Below are 15,106 nucleotides of genomic sequence, written 5' to 3'. Positions count from 1 at the left end.
ACTGTTGGACTATAACCTGGTGTTGTGTGATTTTTAACTTTGAATTCAAAAGTGTGTCATTGGCTGTAAAGCATTTTGGTCATGAAAGGCTATAGAAGTATTTGTTATTTTTTATCTTTTAAATAAAATCTGTTGTTCCAGTAGTTGTGAATAACAGTGATTTATCAATTCTACAATGAACTCTAGATGAAGAAACAGGTGAAAATGTTGGAAATAATGAACACCAAGTCCCTTTCCATTAGACAGTATAACCACATTTATGATTTGCCATTCTGTTTCTCAGCTGATCATTCTGATGAACATCTACATTTCAGCTACAAATGTATATCAGAAAAGAACACATTGTGATTCAGTTTCTGAGTCATGTTAGACAGGATGTAGATGTGGTATGATGGCCTTTGGGAGAAGTGGTTGACTTTGGGCTTATAGTTCCAAAGCTGTTCCATCACTGGATTGTTTCTTTGTCCTGATTTATGGGTCTCTTGCTGACTATTGGAGATTGATGGAATGATTAGTCAGTAACGTAATTATTATATTAGGCATCTGTTGGCTTGTAACTTGAATATAAAAGGAAAATACTGCAGGTACTGGAAGTCTGAAACAAAGTCAAGCAAGCACTAGAAATACTCAAATGTTCAGCTGTTCAGTAGGGGGTCTAGGCAGAGTAAATTGGTAAAAGCTTTTTGTATACATTGAAAGATGGGGAGTGAACAGGTTGTAGGTTTAAGGTAATTGGCAAAAGAAACAGTGGAAACTTGACAAGTTCCAAATGAACTTTTCATTTACCAAGTGGCTATGGTTAGCGAAGTGCCCTTTGGGAGTACAGTGGGCGCAGGTTCAATTCAAGGGAATTGGGTACCATCTGAAAAGGAGAAATGTACAGGGCTATGAGAACAAGGTGGAAATTAGCAATTAGTGCACCATTCATTCATATACTGTACACAATGGGCTGATTGGACTCCTGCGCTGTAAATATTCTGTGATGCTGAACAAGTCAGATGGCATATGTGCAGGTAAACAAGGTGGATGTTTTCGGAAGGTTACTTCACATTAGATGGATTGTAATAGTATATCCTCACTCTCAATTCCCATTATTCCAACATGTTAATTTGACCTTTCTCTTATACAAATGTTAAGTATGTGGACTGCCTACTTTATTGATAGCTAACACCCATCTTAGCCATGTATCATCAGCAACAACTATGACATTAGAAATGACTGAAGATTACCAAGCTTATAATCTGTTAAAAAAAAAGATTTTGTATAGTGTTTCTCACACCTTTGAGTCCACCTACAAAGCCCATAAAATATTTTTGTTTTTCAGCCACTTTTGCAGATGCAAACATGATAATCAATATGTCTGCTGTAAGGTCCAACAAGAAAAAGTCTATTGAATGAGGTTTAATGCACTGCTGTTTGGGGGTGGAATATTAAGAAGGGCTACAAAGAAAATGTGTTGTTCTTCAGGAAAGTGATATGAGATCTATTGCGTTCTGTCCGAGGAGACAGTCAGATCTTCATTTTAAGTGATTCCTCACAATGGTAGTTACTCCAACACTGCAGTGCTCCCTCAGCACTGTACACATCTGCCAATCAAGTGCAGATGCTCCTGTCATATATGTACAAAGTTAAAAATCACACAACACCAGGTTATAATCCAGCCAGTAGCAGCCGTATGATACAAAGCTGCAGATATTTTCAGGTAAAGATCAGCATTAACGTGGCTCAGTGGTAGCCCTGTCCATATCTGACAGTCAGGATTTGGAGATGCTGGTGTTGGACTGGCGTATACAAAGTTAAAATTCACACAACACCAGGTTATAGTTCAACAGGTTTATTTAGAAGCTCTAGCTTTTAGAGTGTTGCTCTTTCATCAGGTGATTGTAGAGAATAAGATTTTAAGGCACAGAATTTATAGCAAAAGTTTATTATAAATTCTGTGTCTGAAAATCTTATTCTCTACAATCACCTGATGAAGGAGCAGCGCTTCGAAAGCTAGTACTTCCAAATAAACCTGTTGAACTATAACCTGGTGTTGTGTGATTTTTAACTTTGTATACGCCAGTCCAACACCAGCATCTCCAAATCCTGACTGTCAGATATGGACAGGGCTACCACTGAGCCACGTTAATGCTGATCTTTACCTGAAAATATCTGCAGCTTTGTATCATACGGCTGCTACTGGCTGAAATATAACTTCTTTCTTGAGAGACTACTTTGGAGACCAATACTTTTCACAGCAGGAATTTGTCTGTCATTGTCTGTGCATTTTTCTTGTTGTGGGCAGCAAGGACACAGTCACCTGTAGACAGAAACTCTCTGATTACTGCCTCTGTGACTTCTGGAGACATGGTTGAGACAAACTGGAGAGCTCCCTCAAATGCAATTTAATACTGATACCTGCAGGCGTGTCACCACTGAATTCTTTCAGCTGTGCGTCAAGGGAGGAATTGAAGAGTGAGGAGACCACGACACATCCTTGTTTAACAAGGTTGTTACTAGAAAGGGGAGAAAGTGAGGTCTGCAGATGCTGGAGATCAAAGTTGAAACTTTATTGCTGGAACAGCACAGCAGGTCAGGCAGCATCCAGGGAACAGGAGATTCGACGTTTCGGGCACAGGCCCTTCTTCAGGAATTCCTGAAGAAGGGCCTGTGCCCGAAACGTCGAATCTCCTGTTCCCTGTTACTAGAAAGCCAACAGACCTCTTACATCACAAACATATCCATCAAGCAGTTAGCACAAGTTTGTTCAGACATCCTAGCTTGGAGAACGAATACCAAAGACCAGGTTCACTTACACTGTCAAAACTTTAGTTCAGACTATAACCAGCAGGTATGGATAAGATTTGGATCCTTTGATTGATTAATTGATTTATTGACACGTGTACCGAAGTACAGTGAAAAGCTATGTTTACGAGCAGTACAGGCATATCATAGTAAACAAGGATGTACAGATCAAAGAGACTTAGAGGCACACAGGTTACATTGCATAGGATGTGCGCTAGGCTAGATCAACCTTGGAAAGATCAGCATTATTTGTGGCTAGGGAGTTTGTTCATCAGTCTAATAACAGCTGGGAAGAAGCTGATCTTGAACCTGCTGTGTGTGTGTGTGTGTGTTTGTGTGTGTGTGTGTTCAAGTTTCTGTATCTTCTGCCTGACAGAAGAGGTTGGAGGAGATCGTTACCAGGGTGTAATGCACTTTTTCTTGAAGTTGTTTGCTGTTGGGGTAGATAGAGCTCCAAAGCTGTCTATTATACTTGGGGGTCTAACCCATCAACATGACAACAGCTCACCCAAAACTTCATAATAATTCTGGGAGGATGTCAGCTACAAGGTTGCTTGGTAAGAGATCTAGTAGGATCCTTTTGAGGATCGTAATGTGATTGAGAGAAGGTTCATTCGTTGAATCCAGTTTTTTATCCTTTCTGCTTCTAGATGCTGACTACATAATTAGCATCCTTGAGGAGTATTTGCCTAATCTCGGATATTCTTGAAGATAGTCGTAAGTTTGTTCAGAAGCCTTGTATGGTCACATTTCAAAATCTCTGCTGGAAGGCTGACTGGGCAAGGGGTATTGCCCTGTTTGGTTGATCTGAACATCATGTTGAGGTTGTACAGGATATTAGTGAGAAATTTTATGGAATTCAGTTCTGGTCACCCTGTTAAAGGAAAGATATTAAGCTGGAGAGGGTTCAGAAGAACTTTGCCAGGCTGTTACCAGGGATGGAGGGTTTGAGTTATAAGGAGAGGCTGGGATTTTATAGACAATAGACAATAGGCGCAGGAGTAGGCCATTCTGCCCTTCGAGCCTGCGCAACCATTCATTATGATCATGGCTGATCATCCTTAATCAGTATCCTGTTCCTGCCTTATCTCCATAACCCTTGATTCCACAATCCTTGAGAGCTCTATCCAACTCTTTCTTAAAAGTATCCAGAGACTTGGCCTCCACAGCCTTCTGGGGCAGAGCATTCCACACACCCACCACTCTCTGGGTGAAGAAGTTTCTCCTCATCTCTGTCCTAAATGGCCTACCCCTTATTTTTAAGCTGTGTCCTCTGGTTCGGGACTCACCCATCAGCGGAAACATGTTTCCTGCCTCCAGAGTGTCCAATCTTTTAATAATCTTATACGTTTCAATCAGATCCCCTTTCAGTCTTCTAAACTCAAGGGTATACAAGCTCAGTCGCTCCAATCTTTCAACATCAGATAGTCCTGCCATTCCAGGAATTGACCTCGTGAACCTACGCTGCACTCCCTCAATAGCCAATTTTGTTTCTCTGGAGGGTAGGAGGTTGAAGCCTGACCTAAAAGAGGTTTATAAAATCATGAGGGGCATAGAAAAGGTGAATGGCAGATGTCTTTTCCCTAAAGTGGAGGATTTCAAGACTAGGAGGCTTATTTTTAAGGTGAGAGGAGAAAGGTTTTAAAAGAAAGATTTTTTACATAGAATATGTGGATGAACTTCCAGAGGAAGTGGTGGATGTGGGTACAATTACAACATTTAAAAGACAATTGGATAGGTACATGGATATGAAATGTTTGGAGGAATATGGACCAAATGTAGGCAGGTGGGACTAGTTCAGTTTAGTTTAGTTACGGTCAGCATGGACTAGTTGGACTGAAGGGTCTATTTCCGTACTGCATGGTTCTATAATTCTAAATGAAGAATCATTACCCAGTGCTAATCTCCTTTAAAATAGAGATAAGATGAAATCTTTAACTTACAGGGTCGTAAGTCTTTTGGAACCTGAAGACACAGGGAAAGCAGATCCCTCAAAATATTATTAAGGCAGAGTTAGATTCTATTAAGCCAGGGAGTGAAAGGTTATTCAGGGAAACATTATTTGAGGTTCCAATTATAACTGCCCTTATTTTATTAAATGATAGGGCAAGATTGAGAAGCTGATGGTATACTTTTGCTCCTAGCATGCTTTGCCATTCAATAAGATTGTGGTAAATATGTTTGTGTTTTGAGTTTTTCATTCCCATCTACCCCAGATAACCTTCGAGTCCTCTGCTGAACAAGATTCTGTCCACTTCTGGCGTAAAAATATTCATTGCACCCATTGTGAACAAACTCTGAGGTGGAGGTGTCCAAAGTTATTCAACATTCGTTTCCAAAAAAAAATCTTCTCACCTCTGGAGTTAAAAGCGACCCCTAATTTTATCTTGTATGTCTTCTTGGGGGAATGGTCTCAGGGGAAGTCACATCAAGGTGATTGATAAGAAAAAAATGAGAGGCATCCTAATTTAGAGTCTAATAAATTTGAGCATTGTGGACCATGTCTCCTGGGAAAGTGATGCAAAAACAGAAACATAGAAGCTGAAGTATGCCATTCACCTGATTGTCCAACTCAGTCCCCTGTTCCTGCTTTCTGCCCATACCTTTAGCCCTAAGAACTATCTCTCTCTCCTTCCTGAAAACATTCAATACTTTGCATCCATCACTTTCTGTAGCGGAGAATTCCACAGACTGACCACTCTCTGGTGAAGAAGTTTGTCCTTATCTCAGTCCTAAATGACTTTTCTCTGTACCCTTAAATTGTGATCCCTGATTCTGGACTCCTCGGTCATAGGAAACATCCTTCCTATGTTCATCCTGTCTAAGTCTGTTAGAACGTTTATAGATTTCTCTAAGATGCCCCTTCATTCCTGTTAAAAACTGTGCAGTTGAAGGTACATGCTAAAATTTGGTTCACCATCCTTTTGAGGACCATCAGCGCCAAGCTTGCAAAGTTCGATATGCCTGTAAAAAGATAATACAACTGTGCTGCCCCGCCCCCCACAAAGTGTCAACAATAGCAACATAAGGTCTCAGCTCTGATGGACCGTGCTGATCCTGCATCAGACTCTTCAATCAGTAGCAAAACCACAGAAGACAATGAGAACATTCAGGCATATTAGAACAATGAGGACTCTACTCCAAAGATGTAATGAAAAGGTGCCGTATATGTTGGACGTTTCCATCGGTCCACTGCTTAGTTAATCTTGGAAGGAACCTGATTGTCAGAGTGGCCTTTGTTTCAAATACAAGAACTTTCATTGAGAAATAAAAGACTTGGATTTATACAATATCAATCATTTCCTCAGGACATTCCAAAATGACTCACAGCCAACAAAATCATAAATTTTTTCAAGTGCAGTCACTCTTACAAAGTTTAACAAGCACCGGAACCAAAAGGCCACAAAGAACATGGGGGAGAAACATGCATTTCAACTCAATTAAGCAAAATACTGTCCTGGCTGGAAATCGCAAATAAAAGCAGAAAATATTCAGCAGGTCAGGCAGGAGAGGAAGCAGGAGTTAATGTTATCAGGAGAGGATGCTTCACCAGAAAGCAGTTTATGTTTTGTGCGGATTGGTTTAGGGGAAGAAAGTCTGACCTGAAATGCTGCCATCAGTTCTTTTCCATCTACCTGCAATGCTTGATTTGAGCAACAGAGCAGGAGCACGAGACTTATCCATAATTTATGCACAGAAATCTCTGGAGTCAGAATTGAACCCATAACTTTCTGACTCAGAAATAAACAAATAATTGAGCTGTGGCTGATGTTTCAAGCTCCTTTGCCAAACAGTTTAAAATCGGTTAAAAAGATTAAAGCTGCTCAATTTATAAGACCAGTTGGACTACTCTTTCAAGGCACAGTGTCCTGAATGATCCAATTCAATGCTGTGCGGATCAAAGATTTGAACAATGAGGGTTATTGAACATGGAACGGTGGAAGGCCATTCAGCCCTCGGGCCTGCTCTGACATTCAATAAGATATGAATGTGGCCACTGACCCCTCATAACCTTTAACTTCCCTTATCTATCAAAAGTCACACCCAGACTTGAATGTATCAATGACCCAGCATCCACTGTTTGCTGAGGAAGAGAATTCCAGAGTCACAATTCTCAGAGTAAATGTTTTACCTCATCTCTGTCTTCAGTGGGAGATGCATAATTTTTAACCAGTCTGCCCTGGTTCTTGGCTCACCCACAAGATAAAACATCCTCTTTGCACCCACCCTGTCAAGTCCCCTCAGTATCTGAATGAATTGTTCTAAAATCCAATGGGTAGAGGCACAACCTCAGTACATTGACATGTATTAGATTTTACTGGCCTAAAGGCGTTATTACATGGGAACTACAATACAAAAAGTACTACATTGCAAGGACATTTTTATGAAGCATCTGGGGACATTTTATAATGCTAAAGGTGCTGCCTAAGTATAAGATGTTGAGTGTATAATGATCGCAACAACTGCAAGGGCTTAAGCTGAAGTGAAAATCCAGCTGCATGTGTGACCATGGTTTGTAACTCAAGGTCAGTGAGGCATGTCTATGGGTCATTATGGTCTTTTTCTACACTCATGGGACATGGGCATTGCTGGCTGGGCCAGCATTTATTGCCCATTCCTAGTTGTCCTTGAGAAGGTGGTGAACTGTCTTCTTGAACTGCTGCAGTCCATATGTTGTAAGTAGACCCACAATGCTGCCAATGTTGGGAGGGAATTCCAGGATTTTGACCCAGTGAAGGAACAGTGATGTACTTTCAAGTCAGGATGGTGAGTGGCTTGGATGGGGACTTGCTGGTCGTAGTGTTCCTATGTACCTGCTGCCCTTGTCCTTCTAGTTGCAAGTGATTGTGGGTTGGAATATGCTGTCTAAGGATCTTTGGTGAATTTCTTCAGTGCATTCACTTACGATACACACTGCTGCAACTCAGTGCCAGTGGTGGAGTATCTGAATGTTTGTGGATCTGGTGCCTGTCAAGCGGGCTGCTTGTCCTGGATGATGTCAAGTATCTTGAGTGTCTTTTGATACCACTATACCAGCTAATGAGCTGCACTTAGAAACACAGTTGATTTAAGCCAAGAACCATCAAAGTCATGAGAGGTACTGTTGATCAGACAGTTGTAAGGGCCTCCATATAAATATTCTGGCTACAAGGGCTGGTCAGAAGCTCTGAATTCCAAGATAATTCATCTCCTAAAGCCTGCTCAACATCTCCAAAGCACACCTTGGGTGTGATGGGATGTTGTCTCGATGAATACAGCTCCAACAACACTCAAAAAGCTTGACACCAAAGGAGCCAAAGCCCAATTGGTCAGCACCCTATCCACCTCAAACCTTTAGTCCCTCTGCAGTTAGTGCAGTTGCAGCAATATGTACCATCTACAAGATGCACTGCAACAACCAATAATGCTCTCTTAAGCAGCACTATACATTCATTAACCTCATCAACTACACGGTTTGTAGATGACTTTTTGGCATTGCAAAGATCAGTACTTTTTTTTTTAATCGTACACTATATGTAAGTTCATTGGCAGATAGAGAGAAATTATGTTCAGTTTAAATGCAAGCTTCCCTCCTGCATTACACATTTATATGAATCAGATATAGTTTCTTAACAATACTAAACCTGTGTAATGCTCTGTTACCAATAGATTTGACTATTCCAATGCTTTCTTGGCCAGCCTCCCACTTACCACCCACTGTAAACCTGAGCACATTCAAACCTCTGCTGCCCATGTTATAACTTGTATCAAATTCTCTTTCGCCCCATTGCCTTTACTTGCTGATGCATTCACACTCTGGCAATGTCATGATTTTCATTCTCATCTTATGTTTACATTTTCCCTCCTGATGTCCAGTCCTACAGCAAGAGTGGTTCTATAGCTCTTCACACTGATCCAATTCGGAACACTTGGTGCATTCCCAATTTCCTTGTTTCCTAAGCGGTCGTACCTTCCACTGCCTTGATCCTAAGCTGATGAATTCCTGTCATAACTCTCTTTATCTCTCAATCTCAGTTTCTCACTCATACATCACTGCTTGCAGCTTCTTTAACGAAGCATTTTTTTTAAAAGAAGTTGCTGACAATATTGCTTATTAGTCACATTACAGAATTTGAATACCACACAGGACAATTACTTCAATTCTGAAATTGTTCCGAAAGACTGAGCCAACCTGGAAGAGTGAGGCATAGGTTTCAATTCATTGACTCAAAGCAAGTACCTTTTGAGTTATTTTGTGGTCCCTTCCTCTTCCCAAACCATGGCACAACATTTACAAATCGGTGATTGTACTACCTACACCTCTTTGTATAGCCAGTGTTCTTTTTCCTCTTCTCTTGTCATAGCTTTTCATGAAACTTGGTGCCAATGTTTCTCTGATAATTCTCCAGTGAACAGCCCTGGGATGTTTAAAAGAAAGACCCAAAATTATATAATGTCTTTCTTAACGACAGGGAATCCTAATGCTTTCACCGCTGGTGACATCTTCTGAAATGCAGTATTTGTTGAAATGCAGCCAATTTGTACTCAGCAAACTCCCAGTAAAGAGTGCATTAACAACTGGATTATGTGTGTGTCTTGCTGATTGGGGAGTGTGTTTTGGCCAGGCCACAAAAGAAGCTATCCTGCGCTTCTTAAAACTCTCTGGAAACTTAAAGTTAGACCTGAGAGGGAATATGGGGTATTGTGTGAGATGTGGAACCTCCAACAATGCAGCAACTTCCTCAGCACGTTACTGAAATTTTCAGCCTTGATGTCCTCAAGTTTCTGAATGGGATTTGAGCCTGGAACTTCCTGTTTTCAAGATGTTATATAATTGCTGCTGTTTCATTGAAGTGGGTGGGGTAGTCAACCACAAGAAAGAGCGTGAGTCCGTGCCTCCAGGGAAACTCTCTCCACTTTAATGCCACTGACCTCCATGTCTCTGGTTTCAAGCCAACTTCATACAGGAACTGCAGTACTACAGTAACAACATTCCTGCTATAGCATGTCTGAAGCTTTAGATTACATCTTGAGTTAGAATGATTGATAAGGGAGAAAAATTGAAGAAAGATTACATTTCCTACCCTCTTTCAGATCAGGCATTAAATAAAGCTTCTGTTTAGCTTCCTAATGTTTCTGTGAAACATCTTAGGAAGTTAAAAGGGTTGCATGAATGGTTTTGTTGGCCTTCCATCCTTGTTAATTATTCTTAACCTACTCAAACTTGACATCATACCATAATGTGACAAGAGCAACTTGAACAAGGTCTTGTAGCCATGAGAGACATACTGCCTCTGACCCACAGGAGCTCTAGGGCCCTTGTTATGTGCATACTTGAAGTTATGTTTAACTACATCAGAACGGTTCAAGTAATAGTTCGTTGAGTATAAAAGTGATTTTGGAGCATCCTGTGACTGTTATAACAACAATATCAATGGACATGTAATATTATGTGGGAAATGTGAGATTATGCACTTTGTCAGGAAGAAAACGGGATTTGAATATTATTTAATTGTGCAAAACTGCAGAAAGTCAGCTGAGAGGGATTTGAAATCACAAAATGGGAACACATTAGTTCAACAAGTATTAGGAATGGCAAGTAGAATATAGACCTTTCTTACAAAAGAGATCGAATAGTCAGATCACACCTGGTATACTGAAAACAGTTTTGGTCTCTTTATCTAAGGAAAGATATACTGTCACTGGAGACAGCCAAGAGACATTTTACCAGGCTTAACTTGGATATGGAGAGATTGCCTTATGCAGAGATTTTGAGTAGTTCTTTGAGGAGGTGTCAAGACAGGTCGACGACAGTAGAGCAGTGGATGTGGTGTATATGGATTTCACCATATTCAAGGCATTTGATAAGGTTCCCCATGGTAGGCTCATTCATAAAGTCGAGATGGAAATGTGTTGCTGGAAAAGCGCAGCAGGTCAGGCAGCATCTAGGGAACAGGAGAATCGACGTTTCGGGCATTAGCCCTTCTTCAGGAAGAAGGGCTAATGCCCGAAACGTCGATTCTCCTGTTCCCTAGATGCTGCCTGACCTGCTGCGCTTTTCCAGCAACACATTTCCATCTCTGATCTCCAGCATCTGCAGACCTCACTTTCTCCTCATTCATAAAGTCAGGAAGTATGGGATACAGGGAGATTTGCCTATCTGGATTCAGAATTGGCTGGCTGACAGAAGGCAGAGAGTGGTTGTAGATGGAAAATATTCTGCCTGGAGGTCAGAGTTGAGTGGGGTCCCACAGGGCTCTGTTTTTTTTAGATTCACTAAGGTGTGGAAATAGGCCCTTCAGCCCAACAAGTCCACACCAACCCTCCGAAGAGCAACCCACCCAGACCCATTCCCCTACATTCACCCCTGACTAATGCACCGAACACTACGGGCAATTTAGCTTGGCCAATTTACCTAACCTACACATCTTTGGACTGTGGGAGGAAACCAGAGCACCCAGAGGACCACGCAGACATGGGGAGAATTTGCAAACTCCACACAGACCGTTGGCCGAGGCGGGAATTGAACCCGGGTCCCTGGCGCTGTGAGGCAGCAGTGCTAACCACTGAGCCACCGTGCCGCCGTGTTCTTGGGCCTCTGCTCTTTGTAGTTTTTATAAATGACTTGGATGAGGAGGTTGAGGGGTGGGTTAGTAAATTTGCAGATGACACGAAGGTTGGAGATGTTGTCGATAGTATAGAGGGCTACTGCAGGCTGCAGCGTGACATAGACAGGATGCAGAACTGGGCTGAGAAATGGCAGGTGGAATTCAACCTGGGTAAATGCAAAGTGATGCATTTCGGAAGGTCAAACTTGAATGCTGAATGTAAGATTAAAGACAGGATTCTTGGCAGAGCGGAGGAACAGAGGGATCTGGGTGTGCAAGTACATAGATCCCTTAAAGTTGCCACCCAAGTGGATAGGGTTGTTAAGAAAGCATAAGGTGTTCTGGCTTTCATTAACAGGGGGATCGCGTTTAAGAGCCGCGAGGTTTTGCTGCAGCTCTAAAAGTCCCTGGTGAGACCACACTTGGAATATTGTGTCCAGTTCTGGTCTCCCTACTATAGGAAAGATACAGAGGCTTTGGAGAGGGTGCAAAGAAGGTTTACCAGGATGCTGCCTGGACTGGAAGGCTTGCCTTATGAAGAAAGCTTGAATAAGCTCAGACATTTCTCTCTGGAGAGAAGGAAGAAGAGAGAAGACCTGATCGAGGTATACAAAGTAATGAGTGGAATAGATAGAGTCAATAGCCAGAGACTTTTCCCCAGGGCAGGATTGACTGGTACGGGAAGTCATAGTTTGAAGATATTAGGAGGAAAGTATAAAGGAGATGTCAGAGGTAGGTTCTTTATGCAGAGACCTGTGAATGCGTGGAATGCATTGCCAGTTGAGGTGGTGGAAGCAGAGTCATTAGGGTGATTTAAGCGACTGCTGGACATGCACATGGATAGCAGTGAGTTGAGGGGTACGTAGGTTGTTCCTATATTTTACATTAGGATTAAGGCTCGGCATAACATCGTGGGCCTAAGGGTTTATTCTGTGCTGTACTTTTCTATGTTCTACGTTCTAGATTAATCCTTTGAATTTAGAAGAATGGGAGATGACCACAGTGAAACGTGAGATTTTTGAGGGACTTAACAAGATAGGTACAGAAAGTTTAGTTCACCCTTGTGGGAGAGCCTAGGATCAGAGGGCAAAGTCTCAGAGTAAGTGGTCACCTAGTTACATTAAAGAGGAGGAATTTCTTGAATCAGAGGATAGTAAACCCTGTGGATTTTTTTAAACTACAGAGAACTGTCAAGGTTAGGTTCTTAACTATATTTAAGGCTGAAATAGACAGATTTTTAATTAGAAAGGGAATTAAGGGTTATGGGGAAAAGTTAGGAACGTGAATTTGAGTATTATCGGATCAGCCATGGACCAAATGGCCTCCCTCTGCTCCTCTATTTTACGCTATTCTGGTCAGTGCAAGTTTGCTCTTTCTTTGCACTATTACATCGATTATTTATTTACTTTTTGGTAAAGTTTTCTATCGAATGAGAACAATTTGCTGATGTATCGTTAATATCACTAATTTCAAAAGGATCATTAATGAGTCATAATTGTTTCCCAAAAGATCATGCAAACTTAAACTGGATTATTTGCTGTTTCAGATGTTCTGTTACTTAAAGGGAGGCACACCACCCTGTTGATGCCAAATGGAAGACCTTGACTTGGATACAATGCAGGAAACGTTATCAAATTTTTCAGATTTGTCCAGTGACCTGACTGCTAGCATCAACAAAACCTGCTCCTTGAACAAGGGTTTCCAGTTTTACTATCTGCCCATCATGTACATTATCGTATTTGTCACTGGATTCATCGGAAACAGTGTTGCTCTCTGGATGTTCATCTTTCACATGAGGCCTTGGAGTAGCATCACCGTTTACATGTTTAATCTCGTCCTGGCTGACCTCTTCTACGTCTTCTCTCTGCCGGTTTTAATATTTTACTATTTCAACAAGACAGACTGGATCTTCGGGGAGGCCCTGTGCAAACTGCAGAGGTTCATTTTCCACGTTAACCTCTACGGGAGCATCTTGTTTCTGACTTGCATCAGTGTCCACAGGTACACGGGGGTGGTGCACCCCATGAGATCACTGGGCAGGTTGAAGAAAAAATCAGCCACCATTGTGTGCATGTGCGTGTGGGTTGTGGTCATGGCTGGCATCTCCCCAATACTGTACTTCTCCCGAACTGGGCCAAGGAAAAATAAAACAATTACGTGTTACGATACAACGTCGAAAGAGCTCCTGGGCACTTATTTCATTTACAGCATGCTGACTACATTCTTTGGTTTCTGCGTCCCCTTTGCCACCATCCTGGTCTGTTATGGATTTATTGTGAAGGCCTTAATATCTAACGACATGAGGACACCTCTCCGGGGCAAGTCTGTGCGTCTCGTCATCATCGTGTTGGCCGTTTTTGCCATCTCCTACCTCCCCTTCCATGTGATGAAGAACCTTAACCTACAGTCCAGACTCTATTACCAGGGGCTAGAGACATGCGAGTGGAACAAGAGGGTCTACGCCACTTATCAGGTGACCCGCGGGCTTGCCAGCCTCAATAGCTGTGTGGACCCTATCTTGTACTTCCTGGCAGGAGACACTTTCAGGAGGAGATTCACTACTGCGGCCAGTAGGTTCATGTCTAAGCGGGGAGAGACCAACCTACAGTTTCGGAGTGAAGACAGTCCACTTCATGCTGCGTCAAACATTTCACAAAACGGTGACACTTCTCTCTGAACTTTGTGTTGGCAAATTTTACAAAGTTTCCTTGTAGGTTTTGGAGGTACAGTAAGAATTGTGTTCATGAGATCGGTCTCGATTTAAAGCTCTGATCTAATATAGGAAACAATGGAGAGTAAAGCATCCAGCATTTATATGTTTGAGCATACTGTGTGTACCTAACTGTTTATCTTCTGACTCTCGTCACAGTTTGAGTATTGCTGTCCAAAGACATGTTTTGTTGATGTTTTCCATTGTGCACTCAGCAGCACTAAATCTATTACAGTTGAACATGAAGTGTTTAATTTCAGAAAAGTAAGTTTTCTTTCATGGCTTGAAAAAGAGATTAGTTTTGTCCCTCAATCCCTTTCCTATGCCCACATAGGAAGTTGAGCATCCTCATATTGTTCTGACTTCAACACAGAGGAAGCATACAAGAGTAGCCCTACATGAAGCGTCCTAATGCAGTAGTTGCTCAGTACTGCTTGCAGCGCCTCCCAGTGATGACTTGGCAGAGATTCGAATGCAAGCTGTCCAAGTGAGTGTGCCTCAAGCTTGAGAGCTTTCAGATATTTCTACTCATGATTACCCTGACTGTTCCACTACCCCGAGACTGGCAAGCAAGTGGGGCACCCACTCGCCAATTAATTGTTCTTCAACAGAACCTCTTGAAAGTTAATCTAAGTTTAAGGTCTTCATGGAGGTCATGCCTTTCTGTTTACACAAAAGATTTACAGTTTTGGCAGGTTCAGATTATCAGGGGGTGGTTTAAGGTGAATCATGGCTGCCCACTCTGCTCAGAAAATGGCACCGTTAGTCATCAATGTATCGAATAAACAGTGATGGGATAGGGCCTGAGTACGGCTGGAACACAGATGGGAAGAAGATTTTTCATCTGTAAGGGAATCGTGAGTTATGAGGAGAAGGCAGGAAAGTGGAGTTGACGGTGGTCAGATCAGCCATGATCACACCGAATGGTAGAGTATTCGATGGGCTGAATGGCCTACACCTCTTCTAAGTTTTTGCCTTACATACCCCGCAAAAAGACAATTTTAAGCCCATTTATATGTAC

General features: G+C 41.9%; 1 protein-coding gene across 3 annotated transcripts in view; it reads left to right on the top strand.

The window, feature by feature from the left end:
• The window catches only part of p2ry1 (purinergic receptor P2Y1), a 36,853-nt gene that overhangs the window by 8,845 nt on the left and 12,902 nt on the right, over positions 1–15,106 (top strand). For 2 of the 3 annotated variants that reach the window (XR_006313474.1, XM_043702705.1), the window contains exon 2: positions 12,922–14,098. Coding sequence is in view for 2 of the 3 variants with exons in the window: in XM_043702705.1 (XP_043558640.1) it covers positions 12,967–14,052 (1,086 nt within the window). In the remaining variant the exon portion in view is untranslated. The remainder of the gene's footprint in view (positions 1–12,921; positions 14,099–15,106) is intronic. The other variant, XM_043702703.1, reaches the window with a different exon arrangement.

The sequence above is a fragment of the Chiloscyllium plagiosum genome, chromosome 13 (assembly GCF_004010195.1).
Source record: "Chiloscyllium plagiosum isolate BGI_BamShark_2017 chromosome 13, ASM401019v2, whole genome shotgun sequence".
In the NCBI taxonomy this organism is placed as follows: domain Eukaryota; kingdom Metazoa; phylum Chordata; class Chondrichthyes; order Orectolobiformes; family Hemiscylliidae; genus Chiloscyllium; species Chiloscyllium plagiosum.
Note: the sequence above shows the minus strand (reverse complement) of the source record. Positions and strands in the feature narration are given on the sequence as shown.